We start from the raw sequence: 27,219 nt of genomic DNA on the forward strand, positions 1-27,219 counted from the left end.
GTAACATGACAAGCTCCACATGCTGCTTCTTACTTGTATGTCATTTGTGCATCCTGCAACCTCAGTATGTTGGCTGCTAATGCACATCAATGCTTTATACAGGGTGGAGCGAAAAATGCCTATTCCAGTGAGTGAAGTTTGTAGTCATGTTACTTGTCACTTTGGTGTCAAACCACTATGTCACTTGCCTAAGAGGAGGTTCCTAAATAAGGGATTGAACAGATTAATCGGTACCCTAGCAGTATTGGCCCATATCAGTGCACAAGTTTCTTAGTAAAATTGCAGATCCAATGTAACTATAAATAGCCTGCATTTCAGCCATTTTATTATTGTTTTAATGAATACAAAGCTAATTCATGTTCTTCATGGACAATTTGCAATTTTATATCAGGTCTGCTATTGGTTATCAGTTCAAGTAAATGTTATATTGGTACTTTATCAGTGTCAGTTAAATTTCATTGTGGTTCATGCCTAATTTTCACACATCATCTTTGTGAAGTTTGCTTTCTGCTAGAATGACACACTATTATTGCTATGCTTCTGAAGCATCACTTTTACCCACCCACTTAATTTCAAATCTTTGGACTGATCAGGCCTTTATCTTGGGACACTTTACTGAACAACTTCACACTTACTGTATTTACATTTCAGTAGGCTGCAATTCTTGATTTATACATACATTATGACTTAGGCCTGTCTGGCCATTTGTACAGTTCTTCCTATAGAATAGAACTACTATTTGCTACTGGGCATGTGCAAGATCACAAAATGCCAATACAAAAAGTGGTGGTGTTGGAGATATCTGCTTTCAATTCCACCTTCAGAAAACAATTTCTTGATTTTCAGGATCCTGAACAGATGTGGTTTTAAATGGTTGTGTATTAAACATGCTTGAATTATCAGTTTTATGCACCTAACGTGTTGAAAATTTCTTCGAAATGGCAGAAATATGAAACCATAATTTCAGGAAGACAAGTGTGGAATTTAAGATTTTCAGTGTTGATAAAAACTAAACCACCATACTCGCGAAAATTCCCTACTTTTGCCAAGTTCCACTCTCCAAAATTTTGTCCACTCTCAATCACAAAATTTCTACCCTACATTCCTCTATTTTTAATTAACCTCTGTGGTGGAGGTTAGCACAGCGAGCTACGATGACAGGAATCCCAGGTTCAAATAGTGGTCTGGGCATAGGTGTTCTTTGTGAGTGTTCCTTCATCAAATTTATCACATCATCACTCATCCTCATCGTTGCAATTTGCCAAAAGTGGCAGAAAAGCAATGCTAAATAACGAAAATCAAATCAAATCTTTCTATTACTTAAAAAATATAAACAAAATTGATTTTCTCTATGACAGAGCTGATATAGCTTTCATCTGATACACTTTTATATTTGTTCGTACGGATGCCAGTGCAGTTTACTGAACCCTGAGGGGGTCTCCTTGATGGCATAGTGGTAGCATAGTCAACGTGTAATCAAGGGTTCCCGGGTTCAATACCTGATGGAGGCACAGATCTCACTTTAAACTGTAGGCCCAATCCCGGTTAGCCTATCTGTACATACAGTGGACTTAAAAAATCAATTCAAACATTCTGAACCCTGAATCAATATATATTCCTATGTGAGATAATGAGTACATTTAAGGGGCAGTCATTTAAGCACAAAAATCCAATTTTGTCACACAATATTAGTGAAAATTTTAAAAATTTCTACAGCACCAAAAGTGGCAAACCGCATGGAGTTCGAAACTCAGGAAAAGTATTACCAGTCCTGAGGGCTAGATTTGGCAAAATACTTGCCTATATTGATACCAATGCTATCAACAGATACCAATATGATGGTACCACTTCGATCCTAATACTATGTGGACTCAGAAGTCAAGTACAAGTCTCAAATTGACTGACAAGAGAAAGTACAAGTCGCAAATTGACTAACAAGAGAGATGAACAAGCAGAAGTTTATTCATAGAAGAGAACAGGCAAAGACACTTTTCTTCCTTTTTTTTAGGGAGCTCTCAGACTGAACCAACAAGCAACACAACAGGTGCCAAATATAATTTGGAAATGAACCTTCACAAATATACCAGGGTTAATAATAATCATGATTTTTCTTTAAAAAATATTTTATGATTTTTTCATTTAAATGGATTGTTAAAAATTTAAATCGATCTCTTGTTCTTTAAAAAAAAAAAAAAACATGCTTAAAATTGCTTGTATGGTTTTTAGCACCATACATATAGACATGTGGTTCTTTTTGTAGAAAAGCTTTTTCTACTAAATGGGCCTGTAAAATATTTGAGCAGTTTGATTAAAACAAATAATTATATGTAAATATACATTTTTTGTTTCTGATACTGTATATATGAACCTACTATGGAAATGTTTGTTGAGTGTGTCATTGAAACTACAAAAATTTTAGTAACTTTTCTTCCAATAATTGCAACTTACATTTTTTTACGGTCAATGTGGCTGAATTTTGGCATTTTTTAAAATAATTTGTAAAGTATCAGCTGCTATGTTTATTTGCAGTTAAATGATAATGACACTATTTATGGTTTAACATGATTAGTAATTTGTAATTTTTCTACACAAAATGTTTGCTATTTTTGCCTATAAAAATTATTGCATTTTTAATCAAGATAAATTTAAGTAGTTTACATGTTACATTTCCTTTCGTATGAGCTTCACTCCGTCAGTACATATATTTTGTTTCCTTTCTTAGAGCCTAATAAACACCATTAGATGAATACGAGATTAATGTACTTTCACCAAACGTGATTCTGATATCTACAAAATCCTTATGTAGATTATTTTATAAATTATTTATTTAAAGTGGTTTAAATCAGTGATTTTTTTAATCACTGTATTTAAATCAACCTGATTTAAATCAATCCTTGCTTTATACCAAAGTGACACAAAAAGCTATTAGTATCACTTATCACTTCAATATCGCTCGTACTTGGCTGTTTTCTCGTTAGCGTGCACCATGTTGCCTTGGTCACTTGACCATGCATGAACAGTGAATGCGTTCTTATAGACTGGAAGGGCTTAAGTGGCTCATCACTGACCCCCATGTTGCATGCCACTCTTTGCTTCAGTCTGAAAGTTCCCTTAGGGATAATGTTGTAACAATGATTGCCAACCCGTACTCATTATAAATCCTCACCACAGTTTAATACAAGAATTAGTTAAGGCTTGGCTGGACCTAGGCTGGCATGAGGAAGGTTTCTCCCCCCCCCCCCCAACTCTTGTCAAAAAAATGTTATATTTGAAAATCGGAAATATTACATCAGTTTAGAATTCCTTGTTGAGCATTCATGTGGTTTTCTTTTGATATAGACTAGGTATTATCAATAGTTTAATAGACTTATGTAATTACAGTTTGAAAATATCTAGGCAACAGCAAAAGCTAACCACATGAAAATTTACGTGAATGCTCTAGAAGGAATTTTAAACAGATGTAATTTTTTGGATTTCCAAATATCATAGTGTTTGTTTTTTTTTAAAGAGAGGAAAATTTAAAAAGAACTGCATTTCGCCGGCCAAAGGTCCAGTTAAGACTAGAACTTCTTGTTCATAGAGTAAATCTACAGGGTGGTCACAAAGTGGGCATACCCCCACTCTTTATTTTCGACATTACGATGGTAATAGTTGGATTACTTGATATGAACACATACCTGCGTCCTTGATTAACCACCTTTGTGACTTCTTGAAGGCCCTTCAGAACGTCACCACCTGGGAAAAGGTCATATTTACACTTGCATAACGAAGTGTACCACAATATAGCGCAGAGTTCGGCCGTGCAACGAAAAAGATGATCTCCATACCGATGTTCCGGACACACAAACCATCAGGTATGTGTTCATATCAAGCATTCAAACATAACCATCGTAGTGTCGAAAATACGGGGGGGGGGGGTATACCCACTTTGTGATCTCCCTGTATATTGGGCCAAAATTCTAACAATGGACACAAACACGACATATGAGCTTCAATCAACTGTTTTGCACTTTCATGCCACTCAGACCTCTATTGTGACACAACATGAACAACATACAACAAACTGTGTTTCTTCAATGCAATGAAAACTCAGACCACTCTATTGTGACACAGCATGAACAACATGAAACAAACCGTGTTTCTTCAATGCAATTTCATTGGGAAAAGTTTTCCAACACTTCTTACAAAAGAAAGGTTTCTCAGGTGTATGGACCCTCATGTGCTGTTTCAAATTATCCTTCTGATTGAACTGCCTGTTACAAACAGGACAAGCAAACGGCTTCTCTCCAGTATGTACTAAAACATGTCTCTGAAGTTTGGATGCACTGGGGAAGATTTTGGAACACCATGAACAAATGTTCTTTCTTATATGTATTATAGGACTTAACTTCGCTCCTTGTATCACCAAGTTTGAAGCACTGGTGGAACTGAAAATAAAATAATTATCTATGTTTTATGTTTACTCTTCCCTTTTTTTCATTATAAACAGTTCACTGAGTACTCAAAAGTTTCTCATAATTGTAGGATTGGCCAAAAAAATATATTATTGGCATAAAGTATGAGTATTCAAGCTGATAAATTACCAATACAAAAACTATTGATATGGGAAAATGGTATTGCATGCATAAAATATGAAATAGTAAATCGTAATTTTCTCATCACCCTACGAATTAATGGCTTTAGTGATTTTTGCTTTGTGAAGTAATATGCATATCAGTGATTATTTGCCAAAATTATGGTGTATAGATTGTACTCCTATACATTAGAAACAATGTGCAGTTGTGCCAGCCTCTGTGCTTAAGTATACTTCAAATATTTGTTCCACAAACAAAACTCATTCCCCAATGACTTAGGTGAACTGTGAACTTGTAGCTTGCTCAAAAAGAAAAAAAAAAGTATCACCTGAGCAACCAGCCCGTAAGATGAAATCACTAGCAATAGGTATAATTAGGATTACACATGAACAATTTTCCACACAGGACCATTCAAATCAACTAAAAAAATATTTCTGAACCATTGGAATTCCGATATTTAAGATCTTTAGTTCATTCACCTATCATGAGGGTACAGATTTTTTTCGACTTAGTATTTAAGCTAATGACTTTCAAAAACTCAATAATCACAAAAATGTTGACATTTAGAAATTTTCAAACAGCTGAAGATAAAAAAAAATATTGACTTAGGTAGCTCCAACTGATATCATTCACTTCTGCTTTTAATGAGCCATAATTTGAAATGCAACATGACTTTGTATTCAAATTTTGTAATTTAAAAAAAAACAACTTTTTTTGAAGACCTCAAAACATTTCTTTTAATTTATTTGAAGAAAAAAATAAGATTTAAAGACATTAATTGATTATGTGTGTGGAAACTTTCATAATGGGATAGCAATGGGTTCCTATGGAAATTATGTTTGTTTTTTTGTATCATAATTTTCATGAAATTGGCTAAATTTGTTGACTTCCATGTTAAAACCATACTCTGTTAAAACCTACAGGCGTTTAAAGGGCTCTTTTGACTAAACGTGAAGATGAGGATGAATGATGAAATTGATAAAGGGACATTAACAAAGAACACTCACATCCAAGCCAGGATTCGAACCCAGAACCCCTGGCATCATAGCATGCTATGCTACTCACTTTTGCACAGAGGCCAATAGTTCGTTAGAGTCTGATATAGCCCTCATTAAGTTTTTCTGCACATATGCTTACAAAATGTAAATGATGTACACACATGAACATTCTCAATCTTTACTAGTGTTTTGTCCAATGTCTCTCTGTTTTTATATATGCATAGTGGAGGATAGATACTGATGCCTATAAAACATTTTTTAAAAGCCCATCACTGTTGCAAATCAAGAACAAGTTCAATGCAATTAGCAAAAAGTAAAAATTACCTCTGATCTCGGAAAATAAAATTATGGCATATCCAAACAAGTCCAAGCTGTGATTACTGTGCAAACCACAATAACACTAAATAATTCTCATTTTGAGAACATTTTTTCTATGGGCCTCCAATATACTTCACATTAAAATTCCCGACCCATAAAAACTAGGAATGTTATGACCACAAGGTTGATGCATCAATTAGTGATCCCCTTGGATTAATGTTATATCTTGATTTAACAATTCGTGAATGTATATGTTTAGAATTAACAAACATGCAACTTCTGTAAAATATTACATTGATAATGAAGACTTTAATAACTTTTAAGATATAGTTTTCTTAACACATGCTAAAAGTACAAAGATCGTTCAAGGTTAACCAAGACTTTTATTTCTAGACAGGAAATATACATACAAAGAAGCACCAAACTATGTCAGTTCCTCAAAGTATTCCCCCTGAACATCCAGACACCCTTGCCATTGTTGTGGAAGTTCCTTGATGCAGCGTAGAAAGAAGTAGGCTGGTGTCGTAACCACTGCAGGACAGCGTTCTTGAGTTCCTCATCTGTTTGGAAGTGCATCCTGCCAAAATGCTCTTAAAGAGCCCCAAACAAGTGGAAATCACTGGGGGCTATATCTGCACTGCAAGGACTGTGTGGTAAAACGTCCCAGTGCAAGTTGGCCAGTGTTGTTTGAGTCAAATGGACCACATGTGGCCTGGCATTGTCATGGAGAAGAATTATATGTTTCAACAACATTCCAGGTCTTTCCTTCCGAACGGCCACATGTAAAACACTGATATTGACTATGCGCTATGTCACGCACTGTTACTCGCCGGTCTTCAAGGATAACTTGCTCAACAAGCGCAATATTCACCTGAGTGACTGTAGTTGGGCGAACATGTCCGTGCGGTTCATTTGCTACCAACTCCCGCCCTTCACTGAACTGTTGACACCATTCGTACACTCTTGTCCATGACAGTGTTTGTTCACCATACTGTGCTTGCAGTCTACACTAAATTTCAGCAGGTTTCACCTTCTCCTTCACGAGAAATTTCATTATACACTGTTGTCCCACAGCAACAGATATACTACTTGCCGCTAGCTTTGTTTACACTGCTGCGCATGCAGCAAATGCGTTGAAAAGGATCATGGTTACTCGCAAGGAATCATGTCTGTCCTGCCGAAGTAATGCAGTGCTACATTGATTCATTAATATTTTACGCATGAAAGTCTTGGTCAACCTTGAATGACCCTTGTATTTTACCCAATTTGAAGTAGAGATCAACGTACTGTAATCCAGCACCTGAATCACACTTCATTACATATAATTTTATTGCTTGCAGTTTTATAAGTAGCCAGATAAAACATCTACTTAGGTTTGTTATTTTATTGGTATTTTATGACAAAACAAACACAGCAAGTTGATCCGCATATGTCTGTCTGATTTTGAACCATCACCCCTGCCCACAGAATCGACCGAACTAAGTAGTTAAAAGTGTGGGAGGATGGTTAGAGCCTGTAGTATCGATGCACTATCGCGAGTGTGTGTTGTGTTCATCATGGCTCCTAAGGTGAACCGATTTTGGGAGGGCTACGTAGTTGCACTATTCCATGCCAAATATTCGGTGTCGAAAATTCAGAAACAGTGCAAAGAACATGGATGCACCTTGGGTTCGACGACTATCAAGAACATAATCAAGCGGCATAAAAACCACGAGGTTCCAGCTCCTATGGATTTCTGTGGGTTTGGTCTACTGCAACGGGCACTTTCCTCTCGTCGTGTCACCACTCCCTGGGGCCTGTGGAAAGCCTGTCAGAAGGAATGGCAGAAGATTCCACTTCCTGTACTTCTTCGTAGCCTCCTACAATGGAAGTTATGTGTGTCGGAGCAAAAGGTGGAAGAAATTCAAGCAGGGTTTCAGAGAAGCCCGAGTAAATGCATCCACCAGGCATCTAGGCAATTCAATGTGCCTCCAACAACAATGCATCATGTTCTACACAAGCGGCTTCGGTTGTATCCGTATCAAGTGCAGATTGTGCAACAATTGAAGCCAGATGATAAGCCGCGTCACAAAGAATTTGGTATGGAAATGCTGCAGCTTATCGACATGAACTCTCACTTCCTTGACAACATCCTGTTTTCAGACGAAGCAAAGTTTCACGTGTCGGGGATTGTCAACCGGCATAACGTATGGATCCAAGGATCTGAAAACCCACATGTGTACAGAGAACATGTCTGCGATAGACCAAAATTGAATGTTTGGTGTGGTCTAATGAAGATAGGATCATCGGTCCACTTGTTTTCAATGAAGATACAGTAACAGGCCCTGTGTACTTGGACATGTTGGAGCAGTTTGTGTACCACCAAGTAGTTGCTCTACAACCGGACATCATCTTCCAACAAGATGGGGCTCCCCCACACTGGAGTCTGGATATTCGGAGGTCCAATTCGACATTTCCTAATCGCTGCATTGGACGCGATGGACCGATACGGTGGCCACCATGTTCACCTGACCTCCTTCCTCTGGGGTTACGTCAAGGATCGTGTGTTTGCGACTCCAGTGAATTAACATCCCAGAGATATGAACCCGCATACGTGATACGATTGCAACAGTAACAGGGGACATGTTGGAGAGAACATGGCAAGAAGTTGAATACAGACTGGATATTGTTCGTGCTACCAATAGGGCACATGTGGAGGTGTGTACAAAAATAAAATTTATGAGTTTTTCTTCAATTCTCTGAAATTTCATTGCTCCATCATTCATACTTTCTTTTCTACGATTAATTGAAATTAGGGAGATTTGAATCGAACACCCGGTATATTGGTTGTTCACCTTTGGCTCTCATGGTGACAGATGTACCAACTGAGATTATCGATATCTCGGTAACATAGCACTAAAGTTGGTGTCAGCGTAGGAACCGAGCACTTCGAGTTCCGTCGTGCATCCTGCTTCTTGGAGGGGAGTTGTGAACACGGTGCCAATCAGAGTTGCGACGTTGCCGTCATCGCCTACCGCTTTGCCGCAGCGCGGTCACTTCTACCGTCAATACCCCGAAAGAAGAAAAAAAGGAAGACACGTGTACTTTGTTTACATTTTTTCTTTATTTATAACTTTGATTAAGACAGTAATTTTAACCTCTAACTCAGCTCGTTCAGAGTTGGCTAAGTACAGATCAGTTATACTCAGTACATCTCTGTCTCTCTCTCGCGCGCGCACACACACACATGCAAACAACACGAAAAAAGTTACTGAAGGTTACCGGTAAATATTTATAGTGTCAATTGATGTCTTTATTAGTTTTTGAAAGATTATATTCCGCCGTCAAGTACCGAGTCAAGTTGCTAACATTCAAAGTCTCGTCTTTATTTTGTTTAAATACCAATGCTAACGTATGGTAATCTTGTGTAACTCCCAATCTGTTGTTTATACGAGTGTAATTAACACATTTTAAAATCAAGCGCTATTACAATTTAAAATAATAATAAATAGAATGAGTCTAAGGATTATAATGCAGAGTTTCAATACCCCTTCATGTACCGTATGGTGCATTGTAAAGGTACATGATTAAGAGATACCCCTTGGGAGGGGCAACTCGGGCACTCACCCGAGGCTCCGCGCTTTATGGGGACCCGCGCCAAGTAAAATATTTGTTTGCTCACTGTTTATTACGAGTTTATGGGACACTGGTGCTTGCAATTTAACAAATTAACCCGATTTCTCCTAACTTCACGTGCATGCTTTTGACATACTTAAAAATATCCCAAATTACTGAAATCACATTCTAAACTAAGTACTGTATGAAAATCATGTTCAAATATTTCAGCTAAAAGTAGTTAATATACAGAATTCGTTTAATTATACGTCGAATGAAATCATGGAGTGGAAATATTTTTATACACAAGACCCTGTAAATTCACAACAGCATAAAAATTTAATGAGAAGTAAACAAAGGAGAATCATGCTGGAGAATATTATTGAATATGATTAAAAATTGTCACTTGGATAGTTAAAATAATAGTTTGCTATTGAACACATCCAGTTTTGCGCCCCAGTGGCACATTTGAAAGGAATAGAAACAATAATTTAGAAACTTTAATTAGTCCACTATAATTTTTGGGTTAAACCTCCAACAAGTTCTGTTTATTGCAGCTTGGGTAATAATACGAAATATATATAAATTTTGTATTAATTATGATAATTTTTGTATTGCGATTATGTAGGACACCTGTATTTCATACTAGGGAGAAAAAAATGTTTGATTTTCTCAGACCTGGAAAATTTTGGTTATAGGCCCTGCGTATATTGCATGCCCTGGGTCTCGCACCCACCTCGGTCCTGCCCTGATGTGTATGAATACAGAACAATGAATAGTACTTTCATGCTTTCCTATTGTCTATTTCATCATTATCAGCATAGCGATATAATAACATCGACAAACAAAAATCTTTGTTAAAACATATATACGTATCGACGACGATAAATAGTTAAAGCAGACTCAACCTATTGCTTCGACTCATAACTTGTGCATCACCCTCCCTCGTTTTTTGTTATTACGTCTATTGATTTGAGCCAAAACTTTGCGATATTATCGATGTGGGAGAGTTTTGTAAATTTTTATAGCTTGCATTAATTTAGTGTCTGGCAGCACGTATTATTAGCGAGCATATCGGTTGACATAATTATTTATATATTATGAAATGTGCAGAATAGAAATAAATAGCTACATTGTACTCACCAAAATGAAGTTCTTAATCGTCGTCTGCTAATGTTGACACTCCCAAGTCGTCACTGTCACTTCCTTCACTACTTTCGTTATCTGTATCCAAATTAATGATAACTGTATCATGCACACGCTCAATCAGCCCATCGGCTTCCCACATTCTTTCCTCGGTTTGCTTTACTTTCTCCACATCTCTTCGCCACTGTTCAATGCTCACTTTTTCTATTCCTTCTTCCATTAACTGCTCTACTTCGTCCAATTTGAATTTAGCATTTTCCATGGCGACGTGGTTCTTCACGGAACTCCAAACGTATTCTATGGGATTGAGCTCGCAGTGGTATGGGGGCAAGCGAAGAACTTCGTGACCAGCAGCTTTAGCTAATAAGTCCAATTTATAATTGTTCATGTATTTAATTTTCTCGTTGTCTAAAATTTCGCACAATTCAAATTTGTTCATGTGTGCTTCCCACGAAATCCCTTTCTCCGTAAACCAATTTTGAATGTCTTTTTTGGTGCTGCTCTTTGTGGGAATTTTCTCCGCCCTGACACTATGATACGGTGCATTATCCATCACTATTACAGAATTGGGGGGGGGATATTAGGTAACAGCCTTTCCGTGAAATAACGTTCGAACACATGCGAATCCATTTCGGAATGATAATCGCTGTTTTTGTTCCCCCTTTTCCCCCGGAAAATCAACTTTGCCCCCGGAACAAAACCATCTTCGGATCCAGCATGGACCAATATCACCCTCTCGCCCTTCCCTGTGGGCGCTTTTGCTCCTACCGAGAGACCTTCACGCCATGCTTGGGCCGCAGACGTAACTTTGGAGTCCACCCACCTCTTGGATTTGGTATGGCCTCTGTTTGCCCAAGTTTCATCGGTGTATATGATCTTTCGGCCTTCGTTTCTGAAACGCCTAATTGCACGAAGATATCTGTGCCTCCACGCTATAATATCTTCCCTGTCAATTAGCATTGACTCCCTTTTGTGCTTAACAAATTTGAAGCCAACGTCTTTTAAGAGACGATATAGTGTACTTCTCGATATCGACGGAAGTTGGTCGTCTTTTTTTAGGACATGGAGAATTTTATTCAGCGTTGGTAGTTTATTTTCTTTGAAAAAAGCGTGCACATGTCTTCTTATTGCTCCGCGAGCAAAACTGTCGTAATTGTCCAGCCGTGTTTTACGCTGGTCTCTTGGTCTTTTCTTGTTGACGGTGTCTAACTTGCCTTCCTTATCGAGAAATTCCTTTTTTATTTGAAACATTTTTACTGCAGTTCTTACGGAAGTAGGTGAATTGTTTGTTATTTGTGAGCGAAAATAAGAATATACATTTAAGATTATGTTTCTTTCCCCGCCCTTTAACACACGTTTCCTCGTCCCCTGTTTATAGCACTTAGGTGATGTTGGCTCCATTGCCTATATTATATTACACGAGAACGCAAATTTCAGTCCAGGCCACAGTACACAAACACAAACATAAACAATCAAACAAACACGCGCACTCAAATAATAAAAATGTGCCGGTTCCTCTTATTGCATATCACCTTCACCAAACAATTCTGCAGAAAAATTACACAAGAATTAGCTATAACAAGCCGCACTTATTAATAGCCAATATTTTTACACAAAAACGCACTCTGACTACCGATGGGCGAAGCTACTTAGACAATTGGCAACTCTGTAGAGCTCTGCGGAAAGTTCCTTCCTTCCTGCAAGTATTGCCACCTCTGGAACGGAGTTTTGTCGCCATCCTCAAAGACTCGTCAACACATAGCAATGACACATTATACGGAGGACAATAACCATCGCAAATACGAAGAAACTTGCAGTATATCCAATATATTCACTGTAAAACATCCACAGATGTTTATTCGGAGTGTGACGCTCCATGATAAACATCACTATTCTCAAGTTTCTTCGACTGCACTGTGTAAAACATTAGAATACTCCAAAAGCTGAAACTGCTCTGCAACGAAGATAATACGCGTATGCCTCGCTAAATTAAGGAAAGTAATCAGTGTACTTTTGTTAAGTTTATAAGTTTAGTACGGCGCTAGTTTTTCAATAATTCCATTATAATATAATAATATTTTCTTCCTATTTTAAATGAATAAAATTAATGATACTTTAAACAGTGTCGTGTCCCGTATTCTCTTAAAGTGTGTGTGTGTGTGTGTTGGGGGGGGTGATATACTTTGTTTAGTATTCAGCCCTCATTTTGACGACTTTTCCCGCTTCCGACGTTCCTTTTAGGAATGCTGGACTAATGGGGTGAGGGAGTTATAACCCCCACCAACCCTACCTTCCTTGGACACGCCACTGACTTTGAATAACAACGACTCCATGCCATAAGAACATAATTATTCTTTAGAAGCTCGAATATATGTGCAACCCCACACGCCTTTTCAGTGGCGTATTTCAGGGACGATGTATACAAACGTAGGAGCCAAAAATGGCAACAATAACAAAAACGTTATAAAAAACTGTATTTACATATGTTCAGAATTAAATTTTTTTATGGTTGGTCTTCACGAAATCGGATAAAATGACTCTGAACCTAAGAAATCATATCGGAAAATTTATGAAGATAATTACTATTAACATGTTGAGAGTTCTATAGTGGTACGTTCCTATTTTTATTTGGTTATTTGGTGCCGGTTCCTGTGGCGGAGTGGTTAGCACATCGCGCTACGACACCAGGGACCGGGTCCAAATCTCGGCATGGGTATGGATGTTTGTGAGTGTCCATTCATCAATTTCATCATGTCATCACTCATCCCATCTTCGCAAATTAGCCAAAAATTGCATAAAAAGCGAATTCAAAATAAAGCCAATCAATCAATCAGTGGTTATTTGGTGCGAATACTACTACTTGCTCGGAGATATGATAATCTGCACAGGCTTCCCCGCCATTATTATCCTCATTTGGCGGTGTGTTGCGCTCTGTCTGATTTGGTACTGTGGTAACTGTTTGTATGTGAGTGTTTACTGTTGTAAAAGTGTCGCTCTTTAATTTGGATACAAACTACTTGAGCTGGATATACTGCTTGCAACCAACGCGGCCGTCCCAATGACACCCGACCCTCATGCTGATGACTTACGAGCGGGTGAGAAGGCCACTCCTTAAAATTTCCGAGAAACATCGAAGTGCTCTGTTCCTACCCTGACACCCAGTTTAGAGAGATCTTTCAATTCATTAACTTAAATATATCTGTTTCAGTAAAAATTGCTCAGTAATCAATCAGTATTGATGGCATCCAATTGTTTCTTTCTAGAAAAGACTGAGAAGACTGATATTGCACGTTCAAGGCTAGGGAATCAATATCATTTACGTTGATTTAAATTAATATCTGACAAGTCATCAATTTGAGACAATTTCCAAATCTTCACACTGGCTAGTGCTGAGAAATTGCAGGACTACATTAGATAGATTGTCTGCAGTCATTGGGTGGGCCAATTAAGTTAATTTATGAGCTTTCAATGGGCCCACTGAAATTGATCTTTATAGTGTTGGCACTTTTCATTTCCAGTTTTGCTGATTAGTACCATAAAAATCACGATATGAAGAACACAAGAAATAAATTCTAGTAATGCTCTCCAGATAATGCTGAACATCTTCTTGTGAGAATGTTATTCAAGAACTAGGATCTGGCATTGAATTCAATAAACACAATTATAGCACAGATGCTGTAATTTCCCACTTAATCTTGTGGACACATTCAGGTATATTTAAGAACACATCCCAGGCAGTTTCATGATAGTAATGAAATGCAAGCTCTCTTCCCCTAAGCCTACCCATGGAGGCTAATGAGGCACTGGCTACTCACCCCTAAGCCTACCCATGGAGGCTAATGAGGCACTGGCTACAATGAGTATCAATGCATTTGTAGCATGTTAGGTAGCTTTGAGGATAGACAGAGCGTATCAAAAGCTGTCACCTTGTAAAGAATTACTTGTTAGCCTACATATTACTCCCTTGCAAAGAGAAGACAGATACAAATATTATTCACCTCCTCTTTCAAGAACAGTCTTTATGTTCCCTATCCAAAATTGCGATCAAGAAAGCAACTCTTTGAGTTTCTGTTGTCCACACAAATAGCTCCCTTGCAAAGAATGTGTAGCGTGAATATTGACTAGCTACAGAAGGGCATACACCTGGAATGCAATTTAACTGACAATGTTCTATTGTAATAGGATGTCGATATACTTAATATTTTTAAAACATACATATATATCATATTATTCATTACTACAACCGTATAGGGATTATTTATGCAACTTTTTTTTGCATATATATGAGGGCCATTTTCTTCTAGTGGCAACAATGTTGTAACTGGGACAAAACACAATCGGGTCTTGTTTAGTCTTGTACTACGGATCACCAAATTTCAGGTTACACGTGGAAGGAATGCACGGCAAATTCACAAGGGCTTACACGAAGCATGTGGGGACCACACTTTAGCCTATCGTACCGTAGCCAGATGGGCCAAGGCATTTGAAAGTGGCCGTGAATCAGCCGTGAAAGAACATGGTGGCGGGCATCCTCGGATGGCAAATAATCCACACCAGCTTGATGCACTTCGCAGATTGTTGGAGAATGAGCCTCGTTGGATATGTAGTGAATTAGCAAATGTGGCCACGGTGGCTCAGTCGTTAATGCATCTGACTACCATGCTACAGGTCCCGGGTTCGATCTCCGGCTGGTTCAAATCCGGGAACTTTTTTAACGTTGGAAGCGGCCCCGGTGCCCATCCCAGCATCAAATGACATGGGTACCTGGGGGAAACCTTGGTGAGTAAAGGCGGTCAGGGGCATGATGCTGATCATATCACCCACCCCCCTCGTGACCAGATCAAGTAAGTGTGGGGTGTTACCCCCACACCCCCTATACACCTCCATGGCATGGTTCTAAGCACAGGGGAGCACTTTACCTTTTTTTTTATCTTTATTAGCAAATGAATGGAAGATTTCACAATCCTCTGTTTATCAGATGCTAACTCAGGACCTCGGCCTGCGTAAGATATCGGCAAAATGGATACCGCATATCCTGACGGTGGTGGAAGTCAGTAATGGCACAGATGGGAATGTGAACGCATGCACCTTGCATGTTGGCGATTGGATGGTAACACATTCCTTGCTCTCATTATTGCCACTGACTAGACGTGGGCCAGATTGTATGAGTCAGAATTGAAGCGTAAGCCCTTGTGAATTTGCCATGCATTCCTTCCACGTGCAACCTGAAATTTGATGAATATTTGCTGTTCTTCACGTGTGAACATTGTTCAGGGCGGTATTATACACACACTTCACTTTAATGTCTTCTAACTACCACACAAAAGTACTATTCATTCAGCACCAAACACCTACACATGATCCGTAGTACAAGACTAAACAAGACACCATCATCTTTGGTCCCAGCGACAACTGACAAGCGTATACCAACAGTGTTGTAAGAAGAATGCCCTCGTATTTATAAATATCGCAAAGTAGAAAATTTACTATGCATTGTAAAGGATGTCTCAAAAATATGAGATTTTTTTTAAATCGTAACTCGGCAACACTGCTAGGAATTAGGCACCATATAAAGTACAAAACATGAAGTAGGTGCCATGCCATTCAGTTATCATGGAGCAGTGGAGTGGTGCACAGTGTGCAAAGCTGTGAAAGTGTATTATAAGAATAACAAGTGCCAGTGATGCACGTCGAGAAATTCGGCGACATTATCAACTGCAACGGCATGCACAAGTTCCATCCGTGCATGCAATAGCAAGTTGGGTACACAAATTCAAGGAAACAGGTTGAACCTTGAAGCAGAAACAAACAGGACGACCTCGCAGTGACAGAACACAGGAGAACATACAGGTCTTTGAGAGTAGTCCACAACGCTCTGTTCGAAGCCAGGCAGCGTTTCTGTGGCTGTATAGCTCAAGTGTGCATAGAATAATGAAGTGTGACCTAAAGTTCCATCCATACAAACTTCAGATTGTCCACAAATTGAAACCGAACGATCATGGACAATGCAAAAAATTTTGTGCAGCATTTTTGGCGTAATTGGACAGTGGCGAAGAGTTCTTGGACAAGGTGTCGATGTCAGACGAGGACCATTTTCATCTCAATGGCTTCGTCAATAAGCAAAATTTCCAATATTGGCCTCTTGGAAACCCGCATATACTGAATAAAGTGCCGTTACACAGCAACAAAGTGACTGTTTGGAGTGCAGTGCAATAAGTGTATTGGCCATTTTATAGTCACAAGCCCCATAGGAGTACAGTGGAAACCCCATTTTACGTTCCTCGGTTTTACATTTTTCCGAATTATACATTCAACATGCTATAAAATTTTCCCCAATTTTACATTTTCCCGCATTTTAATTTTTTAAGCTTGGTCCCCTGAAAAACGTAAAATCGAGGTTCCACTGTATGTAATCATGGAGCAAAATATCTAGTAGTGTTTCCTACACCAGAGGTTACCGAACCTTTTCATCTCATGGTGCCCTCAATGTTTGAAGATTTTTCCATGGTGCCCAAGTCAGAATGTAGGCCTATCTAAAACTTCCAATGGTCAGTTAGTGTAGTTAGGTTGCTTGCCTTACATTGGGACCCAAGCGACAGGCAACACATGGTGCACTGTAGCAACATGAAAAGATGCACAAGCCTGTGCTCAATTGGTGAAATCCTCAAGCGATATGCGTTCCTTGTCGCTTCAGTGTGAATTCTCCCTAAGAGGTTTCAATAGGAAGTTCAACATTTTAATTAGCGCCATATTGATTACCACAGTACTAGTCTAATAATTATACAATTATTGATTTCAGATATTTAATGGTATGTACTTAAGAGCAGTATGTAATTTCAAATTGTGGACAAAAACAACAAGGCAAGGGTAACATTCCTAAATTGGGTTCAATGTTCATGGGTAAAAGAAACCCTTATGCAATAGAAAGAACGTCCCACACCATGGTCACCACTAAGGCATCATGCTTTGAGCTTCATCTACGAGACGTGCACAGGTTTCAGTCTCCTGGGAGAAGTGTAACAACTTTTCTCCTGAGATTTTGGCCTGTGTATGAGCTAGGTGGCCACCCACTATCATGAGAAAATTGGGAGCTTCGAATGAGTAGCGTAACACATTCATGGAAACCTACAACGACGACTTGAGGTTCGTCGTTCTGACCACACACCATCCCGGAACTGGTTTGGGGGACTCCCACCTCGGGTGAGTGAGTGAGTAGGATCAGGTGGGAGTGAGTCCCGCAGTTGGTGGGTAGGTCAGGGCCCTTGATGGGCTGTTGCGCCACAGGTTATTTACATTTATTAATAGAAAGAACAGAAAATAAAATATCGTACCAATTTTAACAAACAAACAGAAAAAAAAGCTTATAAGAACTGTTTTATCTTTCTTGATCAGATTTCAGTACTTATGGAGCGTAACAGCAGTGCCAATATTCACAGAATGAACTGAAAGACAACTGGCTGCAACAAAATTTGAGGCTGATTTCCAGGACCAGGGAAAAAATAGTGGATTAGTGGTAGAAAAATACATGGTGCCCAGTCCAAATGGCACCTGAAAATTTTCACCTTGTGAACTCCAGTTCTAAAAACAATTATTTTTTAATATTTTGTGTTCCATTATGTTAATCTTTAAGTAACGAGTACACATGTGTTCTTTTTAATGTTTGTGTGTTTTCTGTATTACACATATCATTAAATGAGAATAATAAACAAGCAATAATATTTTTTTGCACTGTTGCTAGCTGAATTCTAAAATCTGCAACAATATGGTAGAGACGGCTACATATTAGAATGTATTGCATTACAGTTATTCATGTTACCAGTTGAGCCTCCTTTAAGCAGGCCACTCCAGTGCAGAAATTATTTACTTTTACTTGTATTAATTAACAAATTTAATATCTTCAGGATCATATTTCGTAGCTTATCTTAGATGCATGCATGGAAAAAGTGTTAGGTCCACTTTATGTAGACTGGATTTACAGTTTAAAGTGGGATCCAAACCACTAGATGGGTATCGAACCTGGGACCCCTTGATTACAAGGCGATGATGCTACCACTGCACCATCTGGGAAGCCAAGGCTTAGTTTTAGTTTTGTCTACACCTGGTTATGATCATCTTACAAGAATCACCAATGACATAACACCCATAACCTTTAAAACATTTGCAACTTTTCACGCAATTCAGCTCAAATAAAGGGAAATATGCCTGCTTACAAAAAGGGATCCAATTACCAAAATAAGACAATACAACTACACAAACCCCATAGATGTTCTGACCCTCATAAAGAATCCTTATGTTCATGAAAAACTGAATACGAAGTTTTTCCCAAATTTCATACCTTAACGCAAACCATGCCACTGTTAATATAGCTAACATAAAAAGAAAAATTGTTGTTACATGCAAAAAAAAATGAAAGGAAAAGAAAACCGACCAGGTAACTCTGAAAAACCAGAATGTTAAAGGAAACACTTTAGCACTTTGTAAATTTTATGACAAGTAAAATTTTCGGCACTTGAGTTACTCTCTCTCTCTTGCAAACCTTGGAAACAAAAATTGCAAACCTACCTTTGCTGAGAAGTCCCTGGAACACTTTCTCTGCTCGCTGCACTAGATTCTCCAGAATTTGCTTTATTCGCTCTTTTAGTCTTGGGTTCACTTGGCACTTGACTTGTTATCACATTTGCACCTTCATTGTCTGAATCATCAGAAAGAAGAATTATGTCTTCATTATCGTCTTCTCCTTTTATATTTGAACTTTGAGCACTGATATCACCAGAATACTGACCAGAAAAGCCTCCTTCGTCTCCATCATCACCTCCATACATGTCACTTTCATTAGCTGCACTGTCCTCGGTTCCAGTATATTGGAATGCACTACCCGTATCACAGATTGCTTCTTCAGAATAAGCTTCATTTGTGTTCACTTCAGTCTTCACTACAGGTCCACCAGCATCACTTTGGAGAAAGGCCGGTTCCTTCCTGCTTATTCTCCGGATTTCAATCCCAGGTGGTGGCTGGTAAGCACCTTGAGAAACAAAGGTACTCTCTTGCACTCTGTTTAAGGAACTGGATGACATTTCAGAATTTGGCAGAAGCTCATCATACCTTTGATCTGGGATTTCTTCCTTAACAAACACTTGTTGTGGTGCTGGTGGGAAGTTATTTGTATTTGCACGTTTTCGAGATCTACTGGCTGGTGCATTCTGTAAAGAGAATGAAATACATATAGCATTTTAGGTTACTTAAGAAGAACACAAAATTATCTTCTAAAAATCTCATGTTACAATGTCGTAAAATACATGTAATTCAGTAGTGCCCATAAATTTCATAAGAAGGGGATAAGATTGAGGGTTTTTACTCTTATTTTTAAGCAATTACTACTAGTGCGGCCAAAATATGAAAAATCAAGGAACTTACAAATAGGTTGAAATTTGGTTCACCACTTTTTCTTAATAACAACATATCAAAAATCCTTGATGTTAACCTATCTGCTAGGTTCACCATATTGAAAAAATGGCAGACAAATGAAAGTTTTCACAAAATAACAGTACTACTTAAATGGCCAGGATTCCCGGGTTCGAATCTCAGCCTGGGCATGGATGTTTGTGAGTGTCCATTCATCGATTTCATCATATCATCCCTTATCCTTGGAAATTAGCCAAAAGTGGCACAAAAAGCGAAGTAAAATAAAGCAAATCATCAATGTACATACAGTACTTTTTGATTCATTGATTTGCTTTATTTTACTTCACTTTTTGTGCCACTTTTGGCTAATTTGCGAAGATGGGGATGGGGAATCAAATGATGAATGGACACTCACAAACATCCACGCCCAGGCCAGGATTCGAACCTGGGACCCCTGCCATCATAGCATGATGTGCTAATCACTCTGCCACGGGGACCGGCAGTACTATTTGACAATAGCTTTGGAATTTAATATGTACAGTGGAACCTCAAATTTATGTTTTTTTCAGGGACCAAGCCGAAAAAATGCGAGGAAAATTTTATACAATTTTGCTATATTCGAACCATCATGATTGAATATATAAAGTGTGAAATTGTAAAAGGCGGGTAAGTAAAATCGTGATTCTACTGTATATACTTCCTATATCTCTTCATATAAATTTTTCCCTAAATTATAGTGTGTTGCCATTAATATTTCAAAGTCTCTGTGTCTATGATTATCGCAGGAATATAAGCAGCTGCTTTGCAAGTCTCCCAGAAGCCAAAAGTCAAGTTGGAAAGACTGTCTTGATTTGATTCCGGATGGTAGGCAGCATTACTAACTACTGTTTCATTGTCAACATTATGTGACACATTACTAGGGAAAGGATTTTAAGGTGCATAATTATTGTCGGGAAAGGGAGAAAAAGATTCTGAAAAAGAATGTTTTAAAAAAGGTGAAAAAAAAAGTGCTGATAAATTACCTTTATTCAATGCTGTCTTTTTCTGCGCATTCTGTATGTACAGCATGTTTCAAAATAATTTGAACGATTTCAACTCCTTATAATTTTTTTATTAATTGTGCAATTTAGTTAAAATTTTACACATAAGTACTATAACTGTTAAAGTTTTAGTGGTAAAAATTGTAAAACAGTAACTCACAAATGCTCAATGTGAGCCCCCTTTGTTACCCTGCATACATCAGTTCAGTAGTCCAATTTGATAGACCTACCAGATGATTTTCCCTCTGAAATGCATCATGTTGTCTTGAATTGTTGATACCAATTGCGAATAAAGTTCTTTGATGGTGGTTCTTTACGAAATTTGGTACGAAACTCAACGTCGAATACTCACAACAAACTCACTAACGTGAAATTGTAGGACGCAAAATGCTTTCCCTACACCACAGGGAGCCATCTTGCAAGTTGTAACACTGCCACCTGGCGGAAGAACTTCGAACTACTATGACCATGCCAAACAAAACTTGAGGATGTGGTTGAAAGTATTTCAATACAAATTTATCGTTGATACTGTTTTAATGCTCATGGAACGGTTTGTTATTGTTCAAATCATCTTGAAACAAGCTGTAATGCAAACGGACAGCATAGAGAACTGTAGTTCTCCTGAATAGGTTTTGTTGAAGTTTGTTTTCTCTTGCAGGTTTTACTACATTATCTTGGGAACTATTTGGTCTGCAATGATTATACAGAAGGCTGATCCGTCTATATATGTCCGATTTTGACGTCTAACATACTTTAGGAAAAACCACGGGACCACCAGTGGTTGCCCTCAATGTGAGCACCATGGGGCCTGGCAATAGTCCTGCACCGTAACTTCCATTGTAGGAGGCTCCGTTGAAGTACAGGAACGGGAATCTTCAGCCACTCCTCCTGGCAGGCTTTCCAGAGGCCATGGACAGTGGTGACACGACGAGATGCAAGTGCTCTTTTCAATAGGCCAAATAGGCATCAGGTGACTTCACTGGTATGTCCTGGAAGGGAATAGCTTGGATTCCGGTGTCTGCCGCCATTTGTTGCAGAAATCTCTGTGTAGAACGATATGTATGTGATGAGGCCTTATCCATATGCACACAGACCTGATTTATTGCATTTCTATACAAACGGGGCATATCGTCTGTATAAATTGGTGTGAGGATATGTTGCTGATAAACTGCAGAGTTGATTTCGCAGTTTTTAGGCACCTGCCGAATCGTTAACTTGCCATCATAGCAGTATCCCGCGACAACCAGAAATCCCTTAGTGAAACTTGCTTTGCACCGAGTGATGAAGTCAGGATGGGTTTTTGCATCTCGTGGGGAGTACGTTATGGCTCGAATTTTGCCACAATCGGATAGATAAGTCCATGCTTCATCGAGTGTGGCAACAAACTTCCACTTTTCCTCAGATAGATGGCATTCGTAGAGGCACCTGCAGTGAGTCTTTCTCCCCCTCCGATGAGCCGCAGTGAGGAAGTGTCCATGACTTTTAAACATCATCCGGAGCTTTAATTTGTCACGTAGGTTGTGGTTCACAGTCGACTGTGCCACGTGCACTCGTCTTGCCATCACACGTTGCGTAGGAGCGTTTTCCTGTAGGGCCATTCAGCGCAACTTCTGAGCTACAGGTGGAGTCACCGCAGTACACGGTCGCTTTCTACTCCCCTTTGTGGGTGAACGAAGTGCTGGAACGTAGTGGTGTTTATGTCGATTAATGATGTTCTTGATGGTCATTAACCCCAATGCACATCCATTTTCCCCGCACTGTTTTTGAATCCATCACGAAAAACTTGGCGTGGAAAAGTGCTACGACGTAGCCTTCCCAAAACCGGTTCACCTTGGGAGCCATGATGCACACACCACACACACGCGAACTTGGCGCAATACTAGAGGCCTTTGGCTTTCTCCTGCTGTTTGAATCATTCAGATCAGTCGATTCTGTGAACAGGGGTGAAGGTTTAAAATCGGACACTTATAGACGGATCAACCTTCTGTATTATACCATTTCATAGCTCGTCCTATAGGATTTTATCTAACTGGTCAAGAAGAGTGAAAATCATTTATTTTTCTGTCCAATATTTTAACAAAACAAGAAAGAAAAGGAAGGCAAAATGTGCTGATCTCACGAAAAGGTGCAAGGAGGTGCAACAAAGTGTTTCATTTTACTTGATTTCATATGCTAAAATACATATCTCAAAACGATGGAAAAAGTTCTCTTTTTGGAAAGGTGCTGCACCTCAAAATCCATTCCCTACTAATTACAAAGAACACACATGTTGTTTATTATGTCCAAAAAACCATGCTCTCAATTATGGTGATATGTACTTAGTGTCTGTTTGCCTGTGCAATTGGAATTTATAATATGCAAAAATTCAGCACGTAAATTTTAACACATTGAAAATTATAACCTTTCTTATTTTTCGTCCATTATTGTTTTGTAATTCGGCTTAATATTTACTTTACCTACTTCTCAATAATATATTTTATAGTTTTTCACTTTTTCCTATATTCGTAAAATATCTCGCAGCACTAGATGCATGCATATTTCGTTGTCAACAAAAACACGAAATATGAAATAACACATTGTAATGTTAATTTTTCATGTTTCTAAAAGGTGTGAGGTGAATTTTCCTATCCTGTTTTGTCACGAAATAATGCAAAATGAACTGAAAAATGAGAAATAGACAATTAAATATGAAATTTAGAGTTTATTTAATGACAAGACACTTTCTGAAGTCAGAATTATCCTATAAGTTATGCAATTCACGGAAAATTGATTAATTCTGCTGTAAATATTTGAGAAGCAAAAAAGGACCACTATACAGGAATAAACTTAATACTCTGGTAACGACATAAATGTGTTATGAGAAGGGATATGTTTATTTTGTGAAGTAAGTGAAGTTTCTAAATCAAATTTTCTATTATAGTCCCAATGTTAAAACCAAACTCATTTTATATATTGCTTCTTTACCACTATAGCAGCAGAATTTTATTTTATTTACCGCTTTTGAACCCGAAATTGAATCATTTTTTGTACAGAAATTTTGTTTTTTTATTTACCAAAAATATGTGCCTCTATGCAGCACCCCTAGGCCAATCCCGTGACACCCTAAGGTGCTTCGGTACCCCAGTTGGGAATCACTGATCTCAACCTTTTGCAGTGTGGAATAAGTCCCTGGAGATTTCTGTCTAATGAACCTCAAGTTGTTATCCACAAGTTAATTTCTTTCTGCTAGGTGTAACACAGGAGTAATCTATACATTTATGCTTTTTCCAACAACAATAAAAGGTAGTACATACACTGTAAAAGGAAATTCAAACATTTCATGTTGTCCTGAAGCTTGAATAGACTAACTGTTACAAAAACTTCATTGTGCAATATTGCATTCTATTCATGTCATGTTGATACTGACCTTAATTTATTTTGCAATACTCAAATAGCACATGTGTTTCATGAACTTGGTGATCTGCTTAGCCTGTTTAATGTACCCTTTTTAAAATTATTTTTGTAGCTTTATGGATGTTTTGTAAATAACAGATAATACTTTACATAAATATGAGCTGCAATATCTTATAATTTTGTTCGACTTCTAAAGTTTTCTTTTAACTTGCCCTCTTGTAAGTGTGCTGAAAATTAATATTTATATATTTATTTACTTAAAATTTTCAGATGCAATACTGAAAGCCCATTTTATAACAAAACTGTAAAAGCAGCACAAACAGGAAAAAAACAAAAACACAAGATGGACCAGGAAAAAAAATACACATACTCTGATAACAACTGTCAGGAACTGTGTTCAGTCAAGAAAGTTTCAACAGTTGGAGGTAGGTTCTTCTATAAGTACACAAGTCCATGGAAAAGTGTTGGAGAGGGGAGAGCCTTGCAGTTGTATTGTGAAAGAGTGTTAGGCTACATATTGGTCCTGGGACTCTTAAGAATAAACTGATTGATCAAAAGTTTGGCGTTCACGCCTGACGAAGCCACCAGACGAGTGGTGAAATTGATCGCTGAAAAAAACTTACGTGGAAAAATGAATAGTAAGTGTATCAGAGTTAATTACCTATCTCCGCGTAACCGCCAAACTGATATCTCTAGATGCAAAAGTTTAGTTTCATTTTATTAATTGATAATTTTATGTCTGCTAGTTCACAATGAGTGCGTGCTGGGTGGATATTGAAATCAGACATAAGATTTGCTATCTCAGAGAAGATATTTTATCTCAAACAATGGTGAGAAAAAACTGAGGATAGAATCACCCCTGGAAAGAATAGTTTTAGAAGCAATGATCCAAGCAGAGGTGAAGTATTCAAAAATAAGGTAGATAAATTATTCTGTTACAGGTTTCTCAAATAGATGGTCTACATTCAACTTCTAAGCAGGGCTCAACCGATATCTATGCAGGGTGTCTTATTGGATTATTGACTCTTTTATGAACTTTTCTTCCACTTTCTTAATATTTATTTAATCGCTGCCATCTTAGGTAGAGTTGGAAATTGAGAAAATATATATTTTCATTCAATGAAAAATCCCTACCACAAGGCCAGTTAAGATGAAAACTGAAGCTGTACTTTTACAAGAGATTTACACTTGCTTTAATTATTAATGCATGTAAAAATTAATGCTTTATACTTCATCTTGGATGGGGAATTGACCACATTACTTTATTTAATATTTTTTTTTTCAAAACTTCATGCACACAAGAATGTAATTCTTAAGAAACAAAATGAACAAATCTTAACCACAACTCAACACATTTGAGATTTCCAAATAAATATCCAATTTTATCGAATCCCAGTACAGGTATATAACAATGTACATTCACTATACTGTAAAAGAAATAGCAAACACTCTTGACCACATGCATAATTTCTTGATTTCTCTTGACCTACCAGTTGATTTCTTGACTGGTAGACACCCTGCTATGCTAATACTACAGCAGCATTAGCAGATACCACTGGTATCAGTTGGGTTATATTTACCTACACTGGACAATACTTTCCAGGGTTTTGATCCTTTGTGGACTCTGCAAAAATGCCATTGATTTTGTACCAATGTTATGTGAAAAAACTGCATTTTGACATTACATAACACATTGTTATATTCTGATGTAACGTTTGAATAGTTTAAAGCAAAATCCTCATAAATTGATGCTAATGATTGGAGTGGAATACTCACCTACTAACATTCTGAACAACTTTTAAATGGTTACGATTTTGAAGCATCGGTATCTGTGAAAATTGGTATCGGCTCACCTCTACTTCTAATCAATTCATTTTAACGTTGTTATCTGTGATTACTAGGGCTGATCCGATACCGGCCGATACCAGTGGTATCGGTATCGGAAAGTTTCAGTTGGAACTCATCTACCAATACCTGCTGGCAATTTTCCAGCACAAGACCCGGAAAAAACCTGTCGGCGAAGAGGCGAGCCTACAATAATATGAAACATGCACGTCAAGCCCAGGTGTTCGACATCGCACAAGCGAGCTTCACGTCACAGCTGTGCACAGCCATCGATGCCTGCCAGGTTTTACTATTACCCAGGTTTTAAAAAGACCCATGAGACTCGATGTAGTTCTTGCAGGTAGATGCAAGCACTACTGTCAGTGTTGCCAACGGCAATTATATTTCACTACGCATGGAAATATTTGAATTTCTGCTAGGCGCAGGTGCCTTGCAGTTGTATACCCATTGGCATAGCAAGGGGTGGGTGAAGTGGGTGACCACCCTGGGCCTCGCGTCCCATGAGGTTGATACAAAAAAGGAATAAATGGAAGTGAGAAAGATAGAAAAGGCTAATTTTTGTGGGTAATAAAATTAGAACCTTTTTAGTTTAATAATTTGAATAAATGTGTCAAATCAGAGGCGGGCGGGAGCTCTAAACCTAAGGGGTCCCGAAAAAAGTCAAAATAATACTCATTTCTCATGTGAAACATTAATGCAAAAATTGCTTGGACATTTTTATCCATTTATTATTTTCTTGAAAAAGAAAAAAGGGCTTTGTATTGGATTTTCTTCTTTCTCTTGACCTTGCATAGCCTACCCAATTTTAATATGTTAATGATAAAGCACCTCAAACTGCCACGGAGCAAAGTATGGGGCATTTAAATGTTTCCGGTGTTTTAAACTGAAGAAGGGTATGGATAATATTAG

The 27,219-nt window shown here is 38.1% G+C and overlaps 1 protein-coding gene across 19 annotated transcripts in view; it reads right to left on the reverse strand.

Annotated features, from left to right (window-relative positions):
• Positions 1 to 27,219, reverse strand: part of LOC145992025 (uncharacterized) — a 276,188-nt gene that overhangs the window by 229,658 nt on the left and 19,311 nt on the right. For all 19 annotated transcript variants that reach the window (XM_083128052.1, XM_083128059.1, XM_083128068.1 and 16 more), the window contains exon 3: positions 19,193 to 19,830. In XM_083128052.1, the coding sequence (XP_082984178.1) occupies positions 19,193 to 19,830 (638 nt within the window). The remainder of the gene's footprint in view (positions 1 to 19,192; positions 19,831 to 27,219) is intronic.

This window comes from Lepisma saccharinum, chromosome 9 (genome assembly GCF_977018435.1).
Source record: "Lepisma saccharinum chromosome 9, izLepSacc3.1, whole genome shotgun sequence".
Classification (NCBI taxonomy): domain Eukaryota; kingdom Metazoa; phylum Arthropoda; class Insecta; order Zygentoma; family Lepismatidae; genus Lepisma; species Lepisma saccharinum.